The following is a 24,862-nucleotide window of genomic DNA, read 5'->3' as shown; positions in this document are numbered from 1 at the left end:
TAAATTACAATTAGAATCAATTACAAAGAATAACGAAATATATAATCAAAATAACATCAAGACAACATTTAAGCTGCAGTGCTTGAATATTCACAACACTGTTGCTGATCTGAGCACTGAAACAGTGAAACTTTAGCCTCAAATATAACAGTAAGCGCTCACTTAAGCAATGTTACCATTGAGATTGTTAAACAGAAGGGCTGCAGCTAAAGGAAAGAATTTAGGAAGCACAGGAAAATCTCATTGTGTTGAACTGGGCCGCAAACACAAAGAAACACCACTAAGAAATGAAAGGATGCTGCTCTGAAAGTGACTGTGCTTTTAATGACAAAAAAGTACCACACGGTGATATAAACTTGTAGCTGCTGGCAGAACACATTATTCTAGAGTAGTTTTTTGTATACACTTTCAAAATCTAACACGAAAAACTGCTTTTGCAGGGAAATTTACATTAAAGGAAAGAACAGCTCACAAAAGTACAAGTCGATCCATAAAACTAAATACAATACTTTTGGCTTTATGAAACAATATATACAAAGTATCTAAAATGTAAAAATACCAGTAACACTGCTGGTTTGGTAAATAATGTTTTTTTTCCACGTGGTCTGTGAAATCACCGCCCTCATCCACATAAACGCTGTGAGATAGCGACAGCTACGTCCCACATGTCCGACAGTTCGTGAAGGCAGCACAGGCAGACAGAGGTTTGGCCACGGGACGACTCGTTTCCTCCGCCACAGGAAAAAGTCCGCCGTCCACTGGCCGCTGCTGGCCCGTTTCCGCCCGGATTTAAACTTAACTTTTCAGACAGCATCTTTTCACCCGAGGGAGACAGGAGGGCTTCATCTGAGAGGCCGAAAGGGGACGGGGAGAGGTGTCGCTGCCTGGGACCAGAGGTAAGGAAAGTCTAACGTCTGGAAAGTTTTCGCGGCATTAAATCTGACGCCCGTGGTTAATGGAGACAATGTTTGTCCGTCGGACCGGCTTCACTTCACGTCACTGCTCCTCTGTTCATGCCAACGTCCAGAACTTTCTACATACACAGCTCTTTTCAGTTTTTAACAAAAGCGAGCTGACCTGTCACACACACACACACACACACACACATACACACACACACACACACACACACACGTACTTCTATCACTGTGAGGACTTTCATAGACATGATGCATTCCCCGCCCTAACCATCCCAACATCCCTTTAACACTGGCTCTGATCTAAGCCAATTAAAACTGCAACCTTAAACACGTTTTTTCTGGTCTGTGCATATACTGTATAAACTGGTCCTCTTTGATCCTGCCAACTCGGAGAATGAGGAACGCAGAGTCCCGCTTCGTCTCTGGAGCCCACCCTCTGGGACTCCTGCAGGCGGTTCAGGTTCAGCTCCCGTCGTGACGTAACGGCGGGGCTAATTTACATAACCCCGCCTCATCTGTGCAAAACACCCGAAGATCCAACCAAGCCACGCCCACTCTCCACCGTGCCCCGCCCCTTTCCTCCTTGACACTGAAATGGCGGGTCAGAGAAAGCTCCTTTTGGACCTGGCTGTAATTTTGCACCGAGACCAAATTTGGGGAGCAAGTGCAAGAACAGACACACACACACACACACACACACACACACACACACACACACACACACACACACACACTCACTGTTTACTTGTGGGTTTGAAATCAGGGATGATTCAGAAGGAGCAAAATTATAAAATCTACAACTGTGGTTTATGATGATGATGATGGTGGTGGCAATGGTGGTGAAGGTGTTGGTGGTGATCAAGGTTTGATGGTGATACAGTTGGTGAGGATGATGGTGATGGTCGTTATGAAGGTGGTGTTGATGAAGATGGAGCTGGTGGTGATGAGGAAGGTGGTGATGAGGAAGGTGGTGGGGATGATTACATGAAATGCGGAGCTCCACTAAAGGAATAAAACTTTTCTTTGTTCCATAAAAACACAACTGTCATAACTGAAGATCAATAATATAGTTTTGATGTTATGTCTAATCTTCAGGCAGCATTAGTGAAATTCTTACTTTTAAATTTTGGACTTTTAATGAATTTATTGACTTTTCAGGGTGTTTTACCCATACTGGTGACCCACAGCAGGAGAGAAAAGCTGGTACAGCGCACGTTTGCACTCTGGTTAGCAACACATTTAATGGGGCAGACGGGGTAAATGGGGTACAGTAATGGTGTAGTTCTGTCACAACAGCAGGGTTCAGATGGGTGCTGCCTTCACGCTGTATGTGGGAGGAGCCTGTTCCAGTTTAACCAGCAGGAGTGTGTTTCCAGTTAGGTGTCCAGGACACTGGAAAGCTTGGCGAGGGCGGAGGGTGATGACATCATCGGGAGAACATTGGGTCCCAGCTGTGACGTTGCAATAAAACCTCATTTCTATGGTAAACCTGTTTTACTGGTGAGGAGCCACAAATGCGGATTTTTACCACTTTCCATTCAGAAGCTTCTTCACAAACCTCCGTCAGGATGATCAACGCTCAAACATCATGAGCAAATCCTCATTTAAACTGCTGCCTGTGTTTACTGCTGGTATTTAGCACTAAAATCTGTGATCTGATGATCACAAACTTAGTCCAGAGCAAATGATCAGCCGGATCGATACCAGCGGATCACTGCGGGGTCATTTAGATTTAAAGAACTAATCTAACAGAATCAGAAATGAATCAGTATCTTGAACTAATCAATCGTGAAGGTAACTTTTTGTTTTCAGATAACTTAAAAAATCACGTGTGTGTGTGCGTGTGTGAGATGTAATGTATAAGAGTGACACCAGATGGCAGCAGACTGTCAGCTGATCTATTGTAGGCCAACAGGTGGAGCCAGACCACCAAAATTGTGTGTGTGTGTGTGTGTGTGTGTGTGTGTGTGTGTGTGTGTGTGTGTGGTGTGTGTGTGTGTGTTGTGTGTGTGTGTGTGTGTGTGTGTGTGTGTGTGTGTGTGTGTGTGTGTGCCACTCTTATTTTCCTGCCACCCACACTGTAATTTTCTCTGAAAATAGCAGTGGTGGAGGGCAGCGTTGGGTGTGTGCGCGCTACTTTTTGGGAGTGCAAACCACTAAGATGAAGAGGCTCCGCCCACTCTGACGTCTCTTTTCTACTGTGCTGCGAAGCTTCGTTTCAGAGCTCAGTCCAGAACTGGGACATCAAATGATTGGACTGGATGGCGTCCATCAAATTAGAGCAGAACCTGAAGGATACAGGAAACATGACAGCAGCTCAGAACCGGCTCCCTCTACAATGTTATTTCCTAAATAAAGACACGTCTGTCTGTGATCTGCAGAGATTTCATATAAATCGACATGTGAGGCGATGTTCTCTACCCGTGCTGACATTGGGATGAACATTCCTCGGGTGACGCTAGCATGGATCATTAGAAATGCTAACCACTTCCTGGTTTATGGCTCACTGGAGATTGGCGTGATAAAGTGAACGGGAGACCTGCCAAAGCAGTGTTCCAGTGACTGAAAAAGAAAAAAGTCTCTTCATGTGTTTGTGAAAGTCGGTGTGTGAGATGTTGGGGTGATGTCATGTGACTGTAAGCAACGCCGTTCCCTGCTTTGGCTCCGCCCCCTCATTAGGACCCTGAAAGTGGTCGCTGGACTGGAAACGGGCTGTTTTGTTGTGTAGAGTTGCCTGCTGCGTTGATGTGTTGTTTAGAGCGATATGTCGAGGTCCCGGCATGCACGCCTCCCATGATCCTTTGCTCTGTCCCGTGGACAGGACAACATGTCCTAAAATAACGGCAATAATGGAGTCCAAAGGCATCATCGTTGACTACAGATGCCACTCTAAAATATTTTCATCCGTTGTTACGTCATCAGGAGTTTTATCCAGCAGAAACAACAGATGTCCCACAGATAGAGGGAGGGTGAGATTCTGTCTCTCTCTCTCTCATGGAGGTGAAGATCCACCTCGGTCTAATCTGCTGGAGGTTTTTCCAGTTTTGTCCTACATCTGCTGGTCACAGGGGACACGACGGCACCAGCTCGTCCCAGCTCGTCCTGAGATACGCTTTATCCAAAGGAAACTTTCACCTTTAAACACCATGGTCCATACAGTTTCATAAGTAACTTTTCTGTTTTCTAGATCATTTTTGTTGACTTTTTGATTTTCACCACTTTTTTTTCTCAACATTTTACCCTACTTAGTTTTTTCCATCAACTTTGGGGCCGATCGGAGGTAGAACAGCACAGGGTTAAACTCCCTGATGAAGCTTTAGTTACCTCTCAGGTGACTGTGGACGTGACAACAACAGGGGCGAGGAGGACAAGGTCCAGCACATTTTAATCAGTTACAGGGAAATGTTACGAGGGTAATGGATCTGAGGTGATAGGAACTCGCCAGAACCTGATGATTCACATTGGATGAGGTTCCCCTGAGATTAGATGCCAGGCTGAACTGGCGCTCCTGGAGGCGTCATGCACGTCCTCTGCTCTCTGGCTGTCTTGGCCCTCCACAGCCTCTTTAAGAGCTGGACAGGTGGCAAACCGAGCAGGAGCCCAGAGGCGGCGGCAGCTTTGGGAGGCGGCGGGGCGAGGAGCAAACGACGGCGCAGGGTTCAGGTGAGCAGGGGAAGGTTCCGTGGTGATTCTACGATGGCCGTCAAAAGGTCCGAAGCCACTTTTGGTTCTTTTGAATAAGAAACTTTGTCTGATTTTTGCTGCGGTTTAACCACGAGTGTTCTGTGTCGTGGTCAGCCTCGCAGTATTTCGCTTAAATCGACGTTTCTTGTGACCTCTTGCATGTCCAGCAGATCAGCTCTTATGTAACCGCCGATTCATCTTTTAATCTGGCAGCTGAGCATGTTAATCTGACGCTTGCTGTGAGGACAGGTTCAGGAAATTCATTTATAGTAAACAATTTTTCCCCTGGAAAACCAAACCTCAGCCCTTTTCTTTCATCTGCTTTGTGTATTTTCAGTAAGAATGTCTGTGATTGGTTGGTGACACGGGTGGGCGTGGCTTGGGCAGCATGTTCATAGCTTGTTGGTGTCATCACCTCAAATGATTCTCTAATATTCAAATTTTCTTTCTGTCTTTGTCCCACATGCAAATACACACACACACACACACACACACACACACACACACATAGTAAATATTTCATTTGGTGCAACTACTCAGGCTTCAGTAGAGGCTAAAATATTTATCTGGATGGAAGGAGGGGGGTGGGGCTGCAGGATGCTGCTGCGCTGTTGCTAGGGGACAGAGAGAGAAGGAGGTGTGTGTGTGTGTATGAAGGGGGGGTGTTACCCTGCTGCTCGGTGTCAGACGGAATCTACAGCAAGGAAAACGACGATGCCGCAATAATGGTGCCGGCGAGGCCACAGGCAAGGAGGTAAGAGGGGTGACGGGAGGAGCCGACCTGCTGTAGTGAAAATGAGGCGGCTGTAGCCTGATGGAGGCGGCTGTAGCCTGATGGAGGCGGCTGTAGCCTGACGGAGGCGGCTGTAGCCTGACGGAGGCGGCTGTAGCCTGATGGGAGACGTCATGCTTCCTCTGCTGGTGCAGGGTGTCACGTTTGCTGTGCTGACCTGAATTCTTGTCATCTGCTGGCAGGCAGCGGAGGCCTGCTGCTATCGCTTTATTTCTCCTTTTACCTCTCTGAGAATCCCTCTTTTGTCCCCTTATGGTCTCACTGCAACACCAGCAGGTTTGGGTTTGTATTTTTCAACGCACAGAACCTGGAGGTTAACGTTGATTATAGGGCACGGTGGCGGTATTCCTGCCGTCTGTGCTGCAGGAGACTGCTCGTCTGGTGGAGGAGCACATGGCTGCTGCTCTAACCGTCTGGAAAACCAGTGCGTCAGTTTGGATTTCTGCTCTGACACATGTGCATGGGACGGTACAATGGGTCTTGCTGTGGTCTCCCTGCAGGTCAGATCAGGCATAGAAACCCTCAGTGTTTTTTTTAGAATTCATCATTTCTTCCAAAACCGAAGCCAAAGATTCACTGACTGCTGCATTCACAGAATGTCGTTTTTTTCATTCTTATGTCCTTTAAAGTTGATAAATATGGTTCAGAATGAGGAGGTGTGTCCATAAGAAGCATAAGATATAGCTATGTGTATATATATCTCTCTATCCTCCAAGCTCCAGTCCTCTACAGGAGGTCTGGGAGCGCGAGGGTCCTGTGCCGTCGCTGCGAGGATTACCAGATTACCTTCATCCCCACCACTCTGGCTGCTCCCAGATCAGAAGTCTGCAGTCCTGCTTTGGTCGTGCAGGTGTGTTAGCTGACTGCAGGTCAGCGTGCAGCACAGGACACCAGTTTAGACTGGGTCTGAGTGGGACCAGATGGGGATCAGCATCCCAGCGCATGGCAGAATGGTTAAAAAAGGAGCTCTGATTGGTTGGATCAGTTAGTTGTGTTTGGATTCTGAAAAGAAATTTTTTACATTTTTTTTTTGCTTTTTTTGTGTGCTGTTAAATTCCATTACACGTGTTTAGGGTATTTTATTGTGACATATTTCACATTTTACTGATGTTTGTGTTTAACCTGTGGGACTGTTACCTAAACTGACAACCGGTTCAGTTGAAGCAAACTTCAGTCAATGCAACGATCAATCAGCAAATGGTTGGTAAAGATCCAAGTTAATAAAGGAAAAAAAGAAGAATTTAATCAAACTCAGGAACCTCACAGGTGCCTGAGGTGCTCTCCTTTTGCCACCAGGGGGCAACATATAAACAGTCGTTTTGTTTCAAATCCTTTTCTAACCTGCTAGAAGGAAAATGTATCCGAATAATAAAAGGACTTGATGTTAATCTTTGCTCACGTGTGACGTGGAACACACATGTGCAACATATCAGCGTGACCATCAGGGGTGACCCACACTAAGGATTTGTGTTCCCCAAATGGACTTTATACTAACTGTGTGTGTGTGTGTGTGTGTGTGTGTGTGTGTGTGTGTGTGTGTGTGTGTGTGTGTGTGTGTGTGTTGTGTGTGTGTGTGTGTGTGTGGTGTGTGTGTGTGTGTGTGTGCGCCTGCAGCAGGTCCAGCGGTCCAGTGCTCTGCTCAGCCCGGCGGTCATGTACAGCACCAGAAAGACGTGGGACCTCAGCCACTCCCCCTGCCTACAAGAGCTCTGGAAGAAAGACGCCTCATTGGATGGTGAGTTCAACGTCCCACCAGTGTGACAGCATTTTTGACATGACTGGTGTGTGTGTGCGAGCATGTGGAGACATGAAATAATGAATGGAGCTGGTCCACATCATAAGGCAAGTTTAAATGGTTGTTTTTGATTTCGTAATTGACTTTTTGTGTGCGTGTGTGTCTCTTTCATCAACAACAGTGTAATAGTTTCAGTTTTGAGATTGTTGAGAGGCCATATATTCAGGGATATCCTGCTACAATGTGTTGCTGTTAGACTGTTGATTATGTGTAGTTTATTAATATGGTTTTAACAATAGTTTCCTTTTAATGGTTGATGCAGTAATAGGTTATACAGCTCAGTACATTCAAATATTAACATTTATTTTCACTTCATTACTTATTTTGTTTAGTTGAACTATGAGACTATTGTTTAATGGATTTTTCTGATGGTTAAGTATTGATTATATTTGTTAAAGGATGGTTAAGGTATTGTGTGTCAAATTTTCAGATTGAGAAACAAGATAAGCCTTTTTAATACTCAGAGGCCTCAGGCCAAACTTGCAACACACAAACACAGAGATTAAAGATTCACCAGTTTTTATCAGCAGCTTTGTGGTTGGACTCAATAATCAGCAATCATTTAACAGTCACTCATCAGTGGTGTGTCTACTGAACTCGCCTTTTTGTTTTTAAATAAGATCGATTATTTTCTTTAGTCTCGTTATCGTGTCAGATTGGTTGGAGACAGCGCCCTCTGCTGGTCAGACACGGTTACAGTCCTCCAGTGTCAGCTGATCGCAGCTGATCCCTTTAAATCCCAGCAACTCATGGAACGAAAAAACGCCTTTTTGTTTGCATTGGCTCCTGTTTGAACAGAACAGAATCTGCTTTAGAACCTTCATCTCTGATCTCACTTCCTCCACGTCTGTAGCGAGCTCAGTGGACCTCCTGAGTGATGGTGAAGACGATGCTTCCTTCCTGTCTCTGCCCACCGCCACCTACTCACAGCGCCCTTCATTGACTGCAGAGCTGTCCGAATCAAACACGCCCAACCAGCAACTTCTCATTCAGGTGATTAAAGATGGCGGGCAGCATGTGACCACTTCCACAAATGGCCCCTAAGATTAAACTGAACCGAAGAAGTGATTAATATAAGCTTTGAGACTGAAAATCCCCCTGTATATGTGTGCTTACTGTGAGTTTCTCTGCACTGCACACACACACACACACACACACACACACACACACACACCCCTCTCCTACTGCTGACTCAGAGCAGCCTGGTGCTATGATTGGTGAGCAGAGTTTTGCTATGTCATTACCTTTGTCCGGTGCTGACCTATATCTGCAGGTCACATGGTCTTGCTGGTGCACCTCTCTATAGCCCCTCCAACTTCCTCTCCCAGTTGTTGGGCAATTTTTACTTGTTGCTAATCAAAACACTGTAATTTACTAAAATGATATGTTTGGTTTTATGTGTGTTTAGACTCTGCAGGACAAGATTTTTGAGTTTCAGGCCCATCTTCACTCTCAGGAAGTCAGTCGTCGTTTGCTGCTCCAGCTGCAGCAGCAGTGCAGTGGTGTGGAGAAGACCAGCGCTGGAGCTGAAGCGCTTCAGCCGTCACCCAGTGGTGCGGTGACAAATGTCTTTATAACACACCCCATCAATCCTGAATCCTTCACGTTATGATGAATCCTGATATTTATGGTGTGTGTTAAGGTGTGAGGTCACTGCTGTCAGACGATCAAACTTCAGATCCACTTAGAGAGCAGCTTGTTACTCGGCTGCACACAAAGGTAAATCTGCTCGCCTGTGGACCCCTCGTGCCAGTTTTTCTTTCAGGCTTTAAACAATTTGTATTTGCAGGTGGAGGAGCTGGAGAAGAAAGTGTCTAATCAGACTCAGGAGGTGGAGAGACTTCGCTCTCAGCTGGTGAGATTTGCTCATTCATGTTACTCAGGAAACAGTACAACTGACTTGTTAGATAAGATAAGAAGATAGGATTTATTTATTTTTTACAAAGGTTGCGTTCCCCCTTTCTTTCCTGCAGGGGGCGACAGACCTGGAGAAGCAGCTGGAGCTGCTGCTGGTGGAGAACCAGCGTCTGAAGAAGGAGTTGAAGTCATGCAAGTCCACCGATGCTGCTGCAGAGAGCTGCAGCCACTGCTCTCACAGCCAGGTTTGTGCACCAGGATCATGAATAATTCTTGTAACATTTAACTAGCGCGGTTTGAAAGGCTAGAACTTGTTGTGACCTGGGTTCTCAACATGAAGCACAAATGAAAGTTTTATTGTTCAATCCACCTTGCAGCAGTGATACGGTTGTCCTCATAAACCCTGTCCTTCATAATAACTCTCTACACACCTGCGGCTTATATGAGGCACCTTAACGATCAGACAATCCCCTTAACAGTGCTTATCGATCCATGTTTGCACGTTGATCAAAGTCGTACTTGACTTTCAGGAGGTGGAGACTCTCAGGAGGGAGATGTTCCACTGGGAGAGGCAGGCGCGGCAGAGGGAACAGCAGCTGGCCGAGCTGGAAAAAGAGGTGGTGGAGAAAAGCTCCAGCTTGGAGAGTCTCCACCGGCAGCTGCACGGCACCACCCAGCAGCTCGAAGAGACCAGGAAGAGGCAGGCAGAGCTGAAGCTCACGGAGGGGGAGCTTAGCAGGCACCTGGTCACACCACCCAGGGCAAAGGTGAGGAGACACTCAGGTGAAGCTTGATGCAGATAGCTGACGGTTGCTCTGACGGGGCTGTTGCCTTCTGCAGTGTGTGACCCACATGGTGGAGGAGGAGGAGCCTGCAGATGCTGGCAGAGCGGTGGCTGAGCTGCAGAAGAAGAACGAGGACTTACTGGAGCAGCTGCATACGCAGAAGCAGCTGCAGAAGGACCTGCAGACACAGCTGCACGAGTCCCAGAGGATCTGCGCTCAGCTGAGAACACAGGTGACACTTGTCTGCTCACCTGTCTGTCAGAGGGAACACGTAACAGTCACCATGTGGCTCTGAGAAAACTGCAGAATGATCAGATGAGAGGTTCCTCAGGTTCCTCGGCTGTTAACTAGATCACAAGTTGGTGATGCTGGTGCCTCCCGCTGTTGACGTCGCCTTGTTTTTTCCTTCAGATCCTCGTCTATGAAGGAGAGATGGCGCGTGCACAGGGGCATCTGGAGGCTGAGATGCAGAACCTAGAAGAGGAGAAGAACCGGGTGATCGAGGAGGCATTCATCAGAGCGGAGAGCGAGATGAAGGCGGTCCACGAGAACCTGGCAGGTCAGATGCGGCGCCTCCCTGCACTGCTGAGGAGGGTTTTCTGTGTTGGGATTATATTTTGGTGCTGGAGCTGAGCCGCTGCGTTGTGATTGGCTGAGCCTTCTCCTCTGGGGTTGCAGGAGTGCGCCTGAACCTGCTGAGTCTGCAGCCGGCCCTGCGGACCCTCACCTTAGACTACAACCTCCTGAAAAGGCAGGTTCAGGACTTCCCCTTCATGCTGGACCAGGCCATCACCCAGGCCAAGCAGGAGGTCAGTGACTACTCTGACTCTTCCCACCAGAGCCCGATGCTTCATCATCATCATCATCATTATCATTATCATTATCATCAAGGACATTCAGACTGGTTCTGACCTGAGCTTCCACAGCTTCATCACGACTCTGAATCAATTCTTTAGTAGCTGGTTTATCAGAGGAATCTTTGAGTGACCTTTGACCAGGATCTGTCCTTTAACTCATACTAAAATGTCTCCAGGAGCTCCGTTTACATTAATTTAACATTCCAGAGATCAGACTGACTGAACGATGCTGTAAAACTGGTCCAGGATTTGTTCCTTCCTGAACTGCTGGGATTCAGCATCATCAGGAGGTCTGGACGGTTCTGTCAGAAGCTCCAGCTGATCCAGAACGCTGCACTTAGAGTTCAGGAATCCAGAACAGTTAGAATCCTCCTGACCTTCTAGGAGGTCGAGCTCCATCACATCTGGAGAAGCCCACAGCAGATCAGCAGATCTCCCCAGTAGATCTCTCCAGTCTGGGTACTGGTTTACTGCTGGTTGCTAGAATCTTTACTGGGTGGTCCAGCCTACAGCTGTGGAACCAGCAGCCTGTCCAGGAACAGGAGGAGGAGCTCTGCTCTGCTTTAGGATGAAGCTGAAAACCTTCCTCTGTGAGATCGTTTATGTGGTTTATTCTGTACTGACTGTCATGATGCTAGTTGAGTCTCCCTCTCCCCCCCCCCCCCCTCTCTCTCTGATGGCTCAGATCTGTCAGGTGATCAGTGAGGTCAGCAGCACCAATCAGGAGCTGCTGCGCAAATACAAGCGAGAGATGAACCTGAGGAAGAAGTGTCACAACGAGCTGGTCCGACTCAGAGGTCTCACACACACCCACCATCACACACACTGTTCAGAGGTCTCACACACACCCACCATCACACACACACTGTTCAGAGGTCTCACACCCACCATCACACACACTGTTCAGAGGTCTCACACACACCCACCATCACACACACTGTTCAGAGGTCTCACACACACACACTGAATAACAGGATGATGCACGTTTGCTCGATCAAATACTGATTGAATATGTGTCTGTCAGCATGTTTTAGCCGGTGTTCTAAAGCCGTCCTCCCCCTCTCTTGAAGGTAACATCCGTGTGTTTTGCCGCGTCCGGCCCATCAGTCAGGAGGAGCAGGACTCTGTGGACGCCAGGACCATGCTCAGCTTTGACTCGGATGACGACGCCGTCCTCTACCTCTCCAACAAAGGCAGAGTCATGAAGTTTGAGCTGGATAAAGTCTTTCCTCCTCCGGCATCACAGGAAGAGGTGGGTCCCATGACCACGGGCCACTCTGAGGTCACAGCTGTCAAGGGAAATGAAACCCTCCTCTCCTGTGTTTGGTGTCATGTGTCCACCAGGTGTTTCAGGAGGTTCAGTCTCTGGTCACTTCCTGTATCGATGGCTTTAATGTCTGCATATTTGCTTACGGACAGACCGGCTCTGGGAAGACGTACACCATGGAGGTCAGCTGATCGCTTCTAGTGCAGCTTCAATGAACCGGGTGCCTAACTGACAACAGCGTGTGTGTGTGTGTGTGTGTGTGTGTGTGTGTTCAGGGCATAGAAGACAACCCTGGTATTAACCAGCGAGCGCTGCGCCTGTTGTTCTCAGAGGTGTTGGAGAAAGCTCCAGACTGGGACTACACCATCACCGTCAGCATGGTGGAGATCTACAACGAGTCACTGAGGTGACAGAATTCCAAACATTTCTATCCCAAAGCACCTCATGTGTCCCTGTTCATGGTTTCCTGTGCCAGATTCATTAACAAACTACAGGAGCTAAAGCTCTCAGTCGTTAGCCAGCCAGCTAACGTTCCTGGTTGAACAACATCTGTAATGTGGACGTCTGTTTGTGGATCAGGAATCTGCTGGGCGACAGTCTCAGTGACAGGCTGGACATCAAGATGAATCCCGATGGTAGCGGACAGCTGTACGTCCCCGGACTGACCGAATTCACCGTCCAGAGTCCTGAAGACATCAACCGGGTGAGCACTTCCTGTTCTGCTCGTGCTTTTCACCAACTTTATTAATCCTGATGCACAGCAGCTCGCCAGAAGAAAAACGTGTAAAAAAGAAGCACCGCGGACACAAAAGCGTTCTCCCTGGGGAGGGCTTTATTTTATCAGCGTTTGATCAAATGGAAGCGGCTGTCAGAGTCGACTTCCTGCTGACGAGGATGTCTGACATGTGCGTCTCCAGGTGTTTGAGCTGGGTCACATGAACAGAGCGACGGCGTGCACCAACCTGAACGAACACAGCTCGCGTTCACATGCTCTGCTCATCATCACCGTGTCCGGATACAACACGGTGACAGGAAGCCGTACACAGGGTACACACACACACACACACACACACACACACACGCGCACAGAGCTCAATGCTAATCATAGCTTATGACGCGTCTCGTGCTGTTGTGTGTGACATCACTGATGTCCTGCAGGTAAGCTGAACCTGGTGGACCTGGCCGGCTCTGAGAGGATCGCCAAGTCGGGGGCGGAGGGCAACCGGCTCCGAGAGGCTCAGTGTATCAACAAGTCTCTGTCGGCGCTTGGTGATGTCATCAACGCGCTGCGCGGCAAGCACTCCCACGTGCCCTTCAGGAACTCGCGGCTCACGTACCTGCTGCAGGACTCCCTGAGCGGCGACAGCAAGACGCTGATGATGGTGCAGGTGAGAGAGCGGCTGCTGGTCGGCCGATGAGCAGCAGCCTCATTCTCCTTTCTGTCCCCCGTCCCCATCACAGGTGTCCCCTCTGCCCGCCAACATGAGCGAGTCCATCAGCTCGCTGAAGTTTGCTCAGCGGGTCCGCAGTGTGGAGCTGTCTTCCTCCAGCTCATCAGCCAGGAGACACGAGAACTCCTCCACCTCGTCCTCGCCCACACATGACAGTGTGGAGGTAACACACAGATACGCAGAGACGCCCCCCCCACCTCTCTTTCACTTATTGACAGTTATTTCCTGCTAATGTCCCCACAGTTCGACTCCCCCCCGGTGACCCCTGTTCCTCTGCCCATCTCCCGGGCCAGCAGTGCTGGCTCCACTCTGTCTTCCACCTCCAGGACCCCCAGCACCTCCCGAAGGCGATCCCAGTCTCAGCTGTCCACAGGTACACACACGTACACGCGGCGATCAAATATAATTGATTACAACTGTTTAGTGGCGCTGCTGTTCAAATCAAAACTCCTAATGTATAAGATGAACAAAAGCATCATGGGAAATGAAAGAAGCTTAAATGAAGCCAGATTAACTCACCTGTCTGTGGTTGGTTTTCAGACAGACATGTAGAGAGGGGCAGCCCATTGGTTGGGGACAGTGGGCAGGTAGGTGAAGGTGTATGTTGGTTGGTGGATAGTGGCATGATCACGCTTAGCATGGCACACGTTCACCTGTGTAACCACAGAGCTGCGCCGGCTGCTGTGCACCTGCAGGGCGGCGTTCGTGCTGCACGCTGCCATCTGCCGCCTGAGTGATGGAGGTGCGTTCAAGTCACAATGAAAAGCTTCAGCGCTGGTGCGTTCAGGTGTCGTTACCTAAAGCGCCTAAAGCGTTTGTTCAGTCCAGGATGGTAGCCTAGCTTAGCATAAAAACGTGGAGATGCACCTTTCCTTGTGACTTCAGGTGTCCAGGTGAGTTTGCGTGAATGAGTCACCCCTCCCCCACTGCCCATGTCCAAATGGATGAAAACTGCCACGCGTAACCATAGCAACAGCGAACATGAATGTCTTTTTCTTTCATTTGTTCAATCCAAATCAACCTTTTTTTTTAATTCTGCACCTTTTCTACTTCCTCTGCTCTGGTTTATTTCTGTAATGTGAAAATTTTGCTGGGATCATCGTGCACGTGACCATAAAACCAGGAACCACGTAGTTTTCTGACATTTTGGACAGCGGCGCTCCTGCAGGGAAAAGGGGCCCTTTTGTGACTCTGCAGTATTTGGATGTGGCCCGGTGGCGGTGTGGGTCACATGACTAAATCACGCTCTCCCATGCAGGACGACTGAAGATGACGGCCTGACGCGGCCTCTCCTGTGTGTGAAGGAGCAAAGGCTGATGGGAAGTGGAACCTATTGCAGTGCTGGTTGGATCCTGAAGAGGAAATAAAACCCTTCAACACTTTATTTCTTTTGCACTTTAAATTTGTATTGTTTTCTAACTGGCGTGATGAAGATGAAGATCTTGGTTTATAATAAACTCTTACTACAGTGTTTTATTTTTTTTTATTTATGTTTGATAACGATTCTGAAGTTTTGGATGCATTTCAGATTTATGTTCCTGTCTGTTTTTTGTTTTTTTCCCATCACGTGAGTCCGTAGCTTCTTTATCCGACCAGGGTACGTCACTGCTGCCCAGCGGTCCAATGAGACGCGAGCAGGAAGAGGAGCGAGTTCTGTCCCCTCCCTGCAGCCATTGGTTTCTCTGCAGTCGATCCTCCAGTTTTTTGTATTCAGTTTTTAATAAACCTGTTTTAAAAGTGTCGTCGCCTTCAGATCTAATTTTTTTCCGGGTTTTAACCTTTTTTTTTAATTAACTTTGTTAACTGCACAAATCGGCTCATGGAGCCGCAGGAAACTATTTAAACGATCATTTCTGACAGAAAACTGACGTCACGATCAGAGGGGGTCGTGACGTCACACAGCCGCCACAGATGTTGCCGCTTGAACCCTTGTCCACCGCTGGGTGTCGCTGTTTGGTCCGAGTTTTGACAGCCGTGACTCCGTCCACTGGTCCAGCGTCAGTCCCACGTAGGACTCTAATGTTCTTTTATCGCCATGTTTACATGAAATATGTAGATTTGTTAAATGTCGCGTCTGTTTGCTGTCCTGGATTCTTTAAGAAGGCGTCGTAGTTGTGGAACTTTCTGGTTGTAATGTGGGTTTTTGCAACTTTTTAGCAGCATTTTGGTTATTAGAACATGGGAAGGTGATAAAATTAAGGCAGTCTTTCTCGTATATTCTTCTGTATGCACGTTGTTGTGAGGTTGGTCATCTTAACCACGCCCCCCACACAGTAGATTTAGAAAAATATATCTTTAAAAAAATATAGTTTTTAATTCTATTTCTGAGTCAAATGTTTCCATGGGGACAGTTCTACCAGCCGGTGAAATCAGAGAAACGCCCAACATTTTCAACTTTATTTTAATAAACCACCAATATTAAATATGTACAACGCTGAACGTTTCATATTAATCTGTAGGGAAAATAGAAAATCAATCATCAACACGTGTGAAAGGGGCTCTGATTTTCAGGTTTCCTCTTGATGTTGGAGGTGCGACCCTCTAACGATTGTCATTTATGGGCGCCGTGGCGTATTCAGGGACTCAGGGGGCCATAACTCAGTCTGCCAATCAGCAGGCGCTGCCTCGTGTCCGTGGCGATTAGCGGTGTTCCCCGATGTTGCCGCATGTTCAGACGGAAAGAATAAAACACCTGAAGCCTCCGCACATGGGCAGAGTTCATCACAGGACGTCCTCCAGAGGCAGCATGAGCAGCTGCAGCTCCCTGAAGGCGCTGCCGTGGCGACCGACCTGCACCGCCCTGTTCTTCACCACGTTGCTCAGGTTCTTCAGCTGTCTGCAGCACGTTCTGCACTTCTGGTGTCTGCAGGAACGAACCAGAGCTTCAGCAGGGAGACTCAGACTAGCAGCTAACGACATCAAGGCCAGACTCACCGCTCCTCCCGCGTGATGTCCACACCAACAGAGGGCGTCGCCTTCAACGTGTCCGAGATCAGCGTCCAGAAATGCCTCATGATGAGCTTCAGAGATGTGCAACCAGTCTGCATGTAGCTGTGGAGACACACACCAGCGCACAGTTTAGACGGTTCTGCCATCAAAGGGGGGACGACGACATCTCCAGACCTTCACCTCTCATATTTACTGGTCAAAAGCTTCTCGATCTGGGGCAGAACCGTCATGCAAAGGTCCAGTTTCCACAGCGACCTGCAGTGAGTACGAGTGATCGTGAGCAACAGTCAGAAATGACGCCTCTGAACACAACCGGACGTCCGTCCCGTTTCTCATAAACACGCCTGACGTCACCCATGAAGGTCTGAACGTGCGACTCACGCCTGGAGGTTGATGATGTTGAGGATGTCCACCACGATGGACAGGTCGTTCATGGAGACGGCAGCGTCCAGAGCGCGCTGTGGACGGGACACAACGTCAGAACTGTGGCGCTGCAGCCGTGCTCTCATTGGCTGCTGCACCTGGAAGACCGAGCCCACCTTGATGTCCTCTCTGGCCCACACAGTCCGGACCGTCTCCAAGTTCTTGTGGCGGCTGCTCAGCATCACGCACATGGTGTCGTGACCCTTGGTGATCTGAGACAGAGCCTCGGCGTCGCTCAGAGCCCCGCCTCTGTTGCTAGGCGCCAACTGACACAAAACGACACGCGCTTCAAACAAACCACTGTGGCGAGTGGACACCAGTCTTTGGAACATTTAACGTGTTCATTTCTTACACAAAGAGTCCTAAAACTACTATTATCGAACCAAAACCACAGATCAGCTCAGTCGCGTTGACGAGATTCGGACTCACCGGAAGGAAGTCGGACACATTGAGTCCAATCGGATCGTTCCTCACGCTCAGGATAACCTTTGGTTGGGTTTTGACTTTCACCGGTGCTGGAGGCTGAGGAGGAGGCAGGGCAGCGGCCAGGTGGTTGGAGGGGGCGGGGTTAGCAGTGGAAGGGGCAGGGCACTCCCCTGTGGGCTCCACCCTCTGGACAGGTGTGACAGAGGTAAATGGAGAAAGAGCCACACAAACAGATCATTAAATCACTCAACAATTAAAAACAGGGCTGCTGCTGCGTTCACTGACCTGCTGCTTGTCAGGAAGAAGAGAACTCTTGTCCTTTGGATGAGGTTCGCTCCCTGAAATACTCTCTGAGTTGAAGCAGAAGAAACATCAGCCCAACTTCACTAAGAGGACAAAATAATCTGGAATGTGGAGTAAACGCGCTCACCGTCGTCTGGAGGAGCGGGAAACGGTTCCGACATCCTGGGAGGAGTCCGAGCTGTGGGAAGGAAATGTGTCAGTGGGGGTTATGAACAAGGAGCGATGACGTCATTGCACGTACAGATGGCGTTTTTGGGCTGGAATATCTCCTTGTAATCTTCTGCGTTGTAGATTTCCGCCGCCGACACTTTTTCGTCTGCCTCGTCCTCGCTGGGGCTCCGCCTCTCACCTTCGGGGCTCCACCTATCGGCGTCGCACCTCTGCTTTACCCTGATGAAGACGGTCCCGAATGAAAACGTTCAAAAATGTCAGGTTCCGGCTCCATGAGCTGAGCTGTGCGTGGTACCTCTGCGAGCTGCAGCCCGTGGACGGCCTCTCGTAGCTCCGGCGCAGCACAGATCCTTTAGGATCCTTGGGCTCTGCGGCTGGCTGGTCGTCATGGGTGACGCCGTGGAGCAGGGATCCGCCGCTCTTCTTCACCCTCTTCAGATCCACCACATAAGACGACACAGTGGAGAGCTGCTGGGACACGCCGATCTGAGGGAGAGCAGGCAAGTGGCTTCACTCGATGACACCGTTAACACTGACGGCAACAGCCGGTGGGCGGAGCTACGCACCAACTGCTGGTTGCAGATCGCCAGGTCAGACACCTTCCCCCAGCCAGCCGTAACCACGTCAAAGCAGCGGTCAGGCTCCCAGCCAAACACACGCATGCAGTCAGTGGCTCCGCTGTACAAGCAGTCACCATCCGGGCTGAAACATACACACCTGAACACACACACACACACATATATATGAAGACACGTACATATTAAAAAACTACAAGCTGTGATGATACTCACCTGACAGGCGTCGTGTTTCCCTCCATGGAGCTGATCATCTTGAACTTCTCCAGATCCCACAGCTTTACAGTCCTGCAGAGGCAGAGCTCAGTGTTGTGATGCCACCGTGTGCATATTTGACGTTAGCTGCACGGCTAACCAAGAATCTCCTGGCAGCTACCAGCCACATCATCTTCCCATCATAACAATCCGTAATTAACTTGTCACCAGACTGACCAGTTGTGTTCACTGTACGGTGAGGTTTGGTGACAACAACCCATATTAGCCAACACTGACGATCAATAGTTCTGCTACAGTAGCTAACATGGCTAATCTTGGGTTCCTGCACATTAGCTGCCACGGGTTGAAATTTATTTTAATTAATTGAGCTACTGGCGCTTTAGTCAAAGGGCAAAGTTGTCAGACCTGTCAGAGCTTCCTGAGGCCAGCAGGTACTCGTTGGGATTAAACTGGACAATGTTGACGGCGGCGGTGTGAGACGTGAACTCAGTGATGGTCTTCCCCTGCATCAGGTCCCACAGCTGACGGAGACATGACACCACGTCAAAATCCTGGACTGGGAACATCTCCTCAAATGTGTTACGTGTTCAGCTCTTGTTTAAATGGGCACAAATCTGAGTTTGTCTCATTTCCTGCAGAGGTTGGTGAAGATTCATCATGGTCAGGTACCTTCACAGTGCCATCATCACTGGCAGAAGCTAACCACTTCCCATCTGGACTGAAGGCCAAGCTCCTTACTGCCTGAGTGTGACCCTGCAAAACACACACACACACATCAACAACTGGATGTTTGGAACATAAAGCTATACCACACATGCGTAAAAGATTTACCGTGTATCTGAACACGTGTCCTTTCCTCCTGAAGTCCCACAGCTGACAGGTGAGGTCGCACAAGAAACAAACTCTTAGTAGGACACATTAGGCCATGAATATCTCTTTATATTTTAAGTATACTTGTGAGGACCGTTGTTCCTTTGATAATGTTCAAACAGCAATAAAAATGTCTTGATTTTAAAATCTTTTTCTCCGACACCAATAGTAGCTTGAACTGTTTAGCGTATCCATACCTGCCCCGTCACATGTCGTCTTACTCATTTTGTTTCAAACAGTGCAGCCACACACACCTTGATGTTTGTATCCATGGAGCCTGAAGCCAGGAATCCTTGAAAGGGGTGGAAGGCTAAACTGCTGATGCTGGATTTGTGTCCCGTTAGAGTTTTAACAACTGTTAAAGACAGGAAGCAACAAAGCAACAATCATGGATCACACACGCCATCAACCACTGCCACCATTTTCACCGTAATTTTACAGACGTGTGGCAATAACAAAGCTTTCTAACAGTCGCTGATGGGATGTCAACAAACTGATGGGATGCCGTCACCATGACGTCATCTCTCTTCTGTCCTTCATCACAGCAACAATAATGACATTAATGACGACGGCCTTCATTAGCTTTGGGTGTGATAGGGAATATTTATATGATGTAGTGAAGTATTGACAGATTTTTTGACACCATTGACCCCCTTCCCTCCCGCTTACTCTTTGCAGCTTCCATGTCCCAGACTCGTATGGATCCGGACTGGGAACCAGTGACAATTTGATCCTCCGACATGCTGAACTGGACACACTCCACTGGACTCTTGTGCCCAGTCAGGCTCTGAGATAAAAGCGGACACGATTCTGTCAAACACTGGTCGCTGTGGTCGCACGATCACGTGACCTCACCATGATGCAGTTGGCCTTGCTGACGGCCCACAGGTTCACCCTGCAGTCGTGTCCTCCTGTGGCGAGCAGGCGGCCGGAGTTTTTCCCCAACGCCAAACAGGAAACCGTGCTGGAGTGAGCCTCGAACTTTTCTGTCCAGACAAACAGGAGGGGACACAGTTACCGCCGCATTCTGGTACAATCACATATGTAAAGCCGTGTAAGGACTCACGCAGACGCCATGATATCTTGGTGGTGTTTGCAGCAGCCATGACGTGATACTGCTGGACTTCAGTCCAGATGACTGATGACAGACATCAGCCTCTGGTTCAGCATCTGCAGAGACCTACAGGAGCACAACAGTCAGACTTGGAGTGTTTCTAACAGTCAGACTGAAGGTGTCAGGGTGTTTTCAACAACAGTCGCTGTCTGTGTGAGAAAGGGAGAGAGAATGTGTGTGTGTGTGTGTGTGTGTGTGTGTGTGTGTGTGTGTGAGAGAGAGAGAGTGAGAGAGTGAGAGAGAGAGAGAGAGCGAGAGAGAGACCTTCGAAAATCCTGTTGATAATGAATGAAAAGCCTTAATCTACAGGGGAAAATGGTATCGCCCCTCTGTTGCCATGGCAAGGCAGATGTTGGGGGTCCGGCATTAGCGTTTCTTGAACATGAAAACGCATGATTTGGAAACATTAATAGGCTTTACAGTGGTTTAGATGACGTGAAAATGCAGCTACTATAGCTAACAAGCTAAGGTTTACTAGCAACGCTAAGTCGGGTAAACTAGCGATGCTAAGCTAATTAAAGGTGGTTGTTTCGTCGGTGACAGACGCGCATGAATTGCTTTACCTCCGCCTGTCCACCGCCGTTAAACTTTGGTCTGTCGGTCAGGAAGTCGGCCAGTAAATGAGGATTCGGTCTCCAGGTGATGACAACTTGTTGACAGTGTAGTTGCTCCTCTACAGCTTAGCAACTAACAAACACCAACCGGTCTTCCGCTAACGTCACAATTTTTTTTAAAATAACAACTTTATTAACAAGTATTGTTCTTGTTCTATTTTATCTTGTATGTTCTGTTGTTTGTCTTTAGACCGGCAGACTGATCAGCCTTACTTTTAAAAAACATGTATTTTTATTTTGCTATTTTGCATCCTCTGCGTGGCTTTGATGTGTCACATGACCCGTTGTGCGTAATGTGATTGGCTGGATGTTAAGCGACTTTAGAAAGGAATCAATTGCGTCTACATAGGTGTTATTTATTTATTTTAAATAAATTTAATTCACAATTAGATTCAAATGCAGTGAAGTTCTTTTCCACAAATAGAATAATGTTATACATTCCAAATAGTTTTATATTCAGATGTTTGTGTACTTTATTATTTGTGTTTCTGGTTTTCAGTAAATTAGATGTGATTACGAGCAGAAACACAAAGCGTGTTTTTAAGTATAGTTACATCGTAGAACGTAGATAATCTGAAAAGGTCGTGTGCCTGAATTTTTACATGAAATAAAAGATTACAATAGATTGATCGTGAACCAAAGAATTAAGGAAATCAATCAAGAATTAAGGAACTAAGCCCCTCGATCCAGAAACTGACAACCCGTGTTGAGTAGCATTAGATAATGTCAGATAATTTTTAAAAGATGAGAGTTGAATGTTGCGACAGCTATTCGCCTTCCAGCTCATAAGGTGGCGCTACACCAGGTGAATTCATTTTATCTTCCGCCTTTTAAGCAACATTAGATAAACGAAGAAGAAGAAGAATCAGCCAACATCCCGGAAGTATCTGTCAACAAATTACTGTTCGGATGTCTAAAACATATTTCTCTCTGTAGTATTTGCTGCATATTAAGTAGCAGGTACTAAATTTGATTAATGAAGGTGTCTGCTTGAACTTTTCCGGGTTTTGGTTGCTCAAACATGGCGGCGGTCGACGTGGAGGATGAGAGCATTCTGGCGTCGATCTTTAAGGACACCTTCCCGGACAGCTGGAGGGACAACCCGGACTTCGCGGCCTACTTATCCGAGCTGAGTTCCTTCGGAGTGGAGAAGCTAAACCGAGAGCCAGAGCGGCTGGCGGAAGAACGGGCCCAGATCCTGCAGCAGACCCGGGAGCTGGCCTTCTCCAACTATCAGACTTTCATCCGGACAGCCGAGTGCACCGAGCTCATTTACCGGGACTTCGGCCGTGTGGAGAGCAGCGTTTCTCGGCTGCTGGACAAGCTGCCTGGCTTCGGGGAGAGATGCAGGTATTCCTCTTCAAATATGAAATGCTCAAGAACCACAGGCAGTGTAAACGTGGGGGTGTGCTTCTGTTATTAAGAGTATATTGATTAAATCAAGTGGCGGAATACTTATACGATCATAATGAACTGTGGAAAGATATTGACAGATGCTCGGTGATTTTGGACTCCAGAATCAAGAGCAGCACTGCATTTCAAATCAGGTTTTGATAAAAATATAGGTCTAAGGGTTTAGGTCAGTGGAAATTGTTAGTGTATATAAATGATCAGACAGTGTCGGTGCATGTTGTCCTCAGGGGCTTCATGAAGGAGGCGGAGGAAATTGGAGCAAGCCGGCGGATGAACAGCCTCACACTGAACCGTCACACAGAGATCTTGGAGATCCTGGAGATCCCTCAGCTCATGGACACATGCGTTCGCAACGGATACTACGAGGAGGCTCTGGAGCTGGCGGCGTATGTCAAGAGGCTGGAGAAGAAGCACACTTCACTCCCGGTCATCCAGGTGAGCGTGGCAGGAGAGGAGGTGGTTTAAAGTTTGGTGGAATTTACAGTTCAGATTTGCCTGGCACATTCTGATTCTCACGATTAGAAAGTGTTATGGGACATTATTGATTTGATCTTCAAGCAAATCAGACCTAACAGAGAAGGCTGAGGCAGCAGCATACAGAACAATCGCAACGTTGTTTAATATACACCCACATTTTCTCATCCGCAGGGCATCGTGAGCGAAGTTCGTCAGTCAACGCAGCTCATGCTCAACCAGCTGCTGCAGCAGCTCCGCAGCAACTCGCAGCTTCCCGTCTGCCTGCGCGTTATTGGCTACCTGCGCAGGATGGACGCGTTCACGGAGGCAGAACTTCGGGTCAAGTTCCTTCAGGCTCGCAGTACCTGGCTTCACTCCATTCTTGCTGCCATCCCGGAAGATGACCCTTACTTCCACATCACCAAAACCATCGAGGCCTGCAGGGTCCACCTGTTTGACATCATCACCCAGTACAGGGCAATATTCTCGGATGATGACCCGCTAGTGCCCCCTGCTGACGGACAAGTGTGGGTCAACGAGGCCGCCATCTTTCACGGTTGGGTTGTACAGAAGGTGGCGGAGTTCCTGGAGACTTTAGAGACGGATCTGGAGCGCGGTGTGGGTGGGCGCCTGGACTCCCTCCTGGGTCAGTGCATGTACTTTGGCTTGTCCTTCAGCAGAGTGGGGGCAGATTTCCGAGGACAGTTGGCCCCCATGTTTCAGCGTGTGGCAGCACAGACGTTCAGCCGGGCCGTGCAGGAGGCGGCGGACAAGTTCCAGGAGGACATGAACATGTACACGCTTATCACCCTGCCCTCTGTGCTGGGCGGGACCGTCCCTCCTGCAGCTCCCACCTCCCAGCCGGGTACCCTGCAGCCCCCCATGTCCCTGCTGGACTTTCAGCCCCTGGCCTGCTTTCTCAACAACATCCTGACCGCCTTCAACGATCTGCGGCTCTGCTGCCCCGTCGGGTTGGCTCAGGGCGTTACCACATGCCTGGAGGCCGGCCTCAACAAGGTAAGTGTCTGTCCAAGTCCAAATGTCCTAACACGTGGAACTAACCGGATCATCAGTTTGTTTGATTCTGCTGGTCTGACTTTGATTTGATAGCTAACACGTGAAGCAGCAGTGGAGTCTGATGGTGGTTGATCCAGCGGGTTCGGTCTGTGATGACAGTTTTCTCCCATCAGGTGACCCACCAGATAATAGCATTCTACCGAGCAGAGGAGTCGGCCTTCAGCGACAGAGAAAAGGAGCTGTTCTTCCACTTCTGCTCATCATATGCCGACGATCTGCTGCCGTTCCTCCGCCGCTGCCTGCAAGTTCTGTTTCCCCCAGCTCAGCTCGCTCTGGTTCTTGGTGAGGTTCCAGTATCGATGCTGGTTAATCACTCTTTGAGGAATGGGTTATTTGACAATGTCTTCGGTTCCACAGGTGTCCCTCCCACCCAGCTGCACAAGTACAGCAGTCTGGGAGGCATCGACGTGGCAGCGATCCTGGAACCGCTCAACTTCCTGCTCCCCCAGCGAGAGACGTCGCCTCCAGAGCTGGATGTTACTGCTGGATCGGGTGGTCTGAGGGGGGAAATGCAAGTCCAAGAGCCAGAGATGGATCCTGAGTGCTCTGAGGCGACTCCGAGCAGCTCTGCTCCGAGAGACACTGAGGAGTTCACCAGCCACCAATAAGTGACTTGAGTAAAAATGATTCATCATTAAAATAAGTGACATCTGAGGTGACCTTTGTTTCTCCTGTTTTGATTTCACAATCTTTAGTCCGGCTATTCACAAATTCAAAGCTGTCATTTCAACAGCATCCACACAGCTCAGATCAGCAACAGATCCCAACAGGTGTGTGACGTGAACAGGCTGTTTGTGTTGTGTCAGACATAAAAGGACAAAAAACAACCCCAAACTGTTCTTGAAA

The 24,862-nt window shown here is 48.6% G+C and overlaps 3 protein-coding genes across 9 annotated transcripts; 2 read left to right on the top strand and 1 right to left on the bottom strand.

Moving 5' to 3' along the window:
- The first annotated feature begins 666 nt into the window (after positions 1 to 666).
- kifc3 (kinesin family member C3) lies at positions 667 to 15,150 on the top strand. Of its 6 annotated transcripts, none has more exons than XM_057023536.1 (22): positions 667 to 896; positions 7,012 to 7,132; positions 8,046 to 8,185; positions 8,601 to 8,745; positions 8,835 to 8,911; positions 8,982 to 9,047; positions 9,166 to 9,294; positions 9,580 to 9,816; positions 9,890 to 10,066; positions 10,246 to 10,393; positions 10,513 to 10,643; positions 11,377 to 11,488; positions 11,762 to 11,943; positions 12,036 to 12,140; positions 12,234 to 12,364; positions 12,538 to 12,661; positions 12,876 to 13,005; positions 13,117 to 13,346; positions 13,420 to 13,572; positions 13,653 to 13,782; positions 13,950 to 13,996; positions 14,668 to 15,150. In XM_057023536.1, the coding sequence occupies exons 2-22, from the start codon at positions 7,051 to 7,053 to the stop codon at positions 14,674 to 14,676; spliced, it is 2,685 nt and encodes an 894-aa protein (XP_056879516.1). In that variant the 5' UTR covers positions 667 to 896; positions 7,012 to 7,050; the 3' UTR covers positions 14,677 to 15,150. The 6 variants fall into 6 exon arrangements, with proteins under 6 accessions (XP_056879516.1, XP_056879501.1, XP_056879509.1 ...); XM_057023521.1 differs by lacking the exon at positions 667 to 896 and adding an exon at positions 3,982 to 4,583; XM_057023533.1 differs by lacking the exon at positions 667 to 896 and adding an exon at positions 5,117 to 5,358.
- Positions 15,151 to 15,792: 642 nt separating this feature from the next.
- katnb1 (katanin p80 (WD repeat containing) subunit B 1) lies at positions 15,793 to 21,312 on the bottom strand. 2 transcript variants are annotated; one of them, XM_057023611.1, is made up of 20 exons: positions 21,020 to 21,312; positions 20,409 to 20,522; positions 20,198 to 20,328; positions 20,012 to 20,129; positions 19,597 to 19,697; positions 19,304 to 19,345; positions 19,142 to 19,225; positions 18,878 to 18,993; positions 18,473 to 18,544; positions 18,248 to 18,398; positions 17,977 to 18,167; positions 17,752 to 17,900; positions 17,638 to 17,688; positions 17,493 to 17,557; positions 17,211 to 17,393; positions 16,898 to 17,047; positions 16,740 to 16,816; positions 16,539 to 16,613; positions 16,344 to 16,460; positions 15,793 to 16,272 (listed from the first exon to the last, which is right to left on the bottom strand). In XM_057023611.1, the coding sequence occupies exons 2-20, from the start codon at positions 20,446 to 20,448 to the stop codon at positions 16,131 to 16,133; spliced, it is 2,055 nt and encodes a 684-aa protein (XP_056879591.1). In that variant the 5' UTR covers positions 20,449 to 20,522; positions 21,020 to 21,312; the 3' UTR covers positions 15,793 to 16,130. The 2 variants fall into 2 exon arrangements, with proteins under 2 accessions (XP_056879591.1, XP_056879599.1); XM_057023619.1 differs by having other exon boundaries at positions 21,006 to 21,280.
- A 604-nt stretch (positions 21,313 to 21,916) lies between these two features.
- cog8 (component of oligomeric golgi complex 8) lies at positions 21,917 to 24,670 on the top strand. Its single transcript, XM_057023631.1, has 5 exons — positions 21,917 to 22,420; positions 22,711 to 22,918; positions 23,132 to 23,956; positions 24,130 to 24,298; positions 24,374 to 24,670. The coding sequence occupies exons 1-5, from the start codon at positions 22,092 to 22,094 to the stop codon at positions 24,622 to 24,624; spliced, it is 1,782 nt and encodes a 593-aa protein (XP_056879611.1). The 5' UTR covers positions 21,917 to 22,091; the 3' UTR covers positions 24,625 to 24,670.
- Positions 24,671 to 24,862: the final 192 nt, after the last annotated feature.

Source organism: Takifugu flavidus, chromosome 2 (genome assembly GCF_003711565.1).
Source record: "Takifugu flavidus isolate HTHZ2018 chromosome 2, ASM371156v2, whole genome shotgun sequence".
Taxonomy (NCBI): domain Eukaryota; kingdom Metazoa; phylum Chordata; class Actinopteri; order Tetraodontiformes; family Tetraodontidae; genus Takifugu; species Takifugu flavidus.
This window is presented reverse-complemented; position numbering and strand designations above follow the sequence as displayed.

Bases quoted from the DNA above. Each gene is read 5' to 3' on its own strand.
- kifc3 (XM_057023521.1), top strand. From the start codon at position 4,440: ATGCACGTCCTCTGCTCTCTGGCTGTCTTGGCCCTCCACAGCCTCTTT. The intron at 8,186-8,600 runs GTGATTAAAGAT...ATGTGTGTTTAG, and splicing joins ACCAGCAACTTCTCATTCAG to ACTCTGCAGGACAAGATTTT. The intron at 11,944-12,035 runs GTGGGTCCCATG...TGTGTCCACCAG, and splicing joins CTCCGGCATCACAGGAAGAG to GTGTTTCAGGAGGTTCAGTC.
- katnb1 (XM_057023611.1), bottom strand. From the start codon at position 20,448: ATGGCTGCTGCAAACACCACCAAGATATCATGGCGTCTGC. The intron at 19,226-19,303 runs GTAAATCTTTTA...TGTGTTTTGCAG, and splicing joins GACACGTGTTCAGATACACG to GGTCACACTCAGGCAGTAAG. The intron at 16,614-16,739 runs GTGAGTCGCACG...TACTCACTGCAG, and splicing joins AACATCATCAACCTCCAGGC to GTCGCTGTGGAAACTGGACC.
- cog8 (XM_057023631.1), top strand. From the start codon at position 22,092: ATGGCGGCGGTCGACGTGGAGGATGAGAGCATTCTGGCGTCGATCTTT. The intron at 22,421-22,710 runs GTATTCCTCTTC...TGTTGTCCTCAG, and splicing joins GGCTTCGGGGAGAGATGCAG to GGGCTTCATGAAGGAGGCGG. The intron at 22,919-23,131 runs GTGAGCGTGGCA...TCTCATCCGCAG, and splicing joins CTTCACTCCCGGTCATCCAG to GGCATCGTGAGCGAAGTTCG.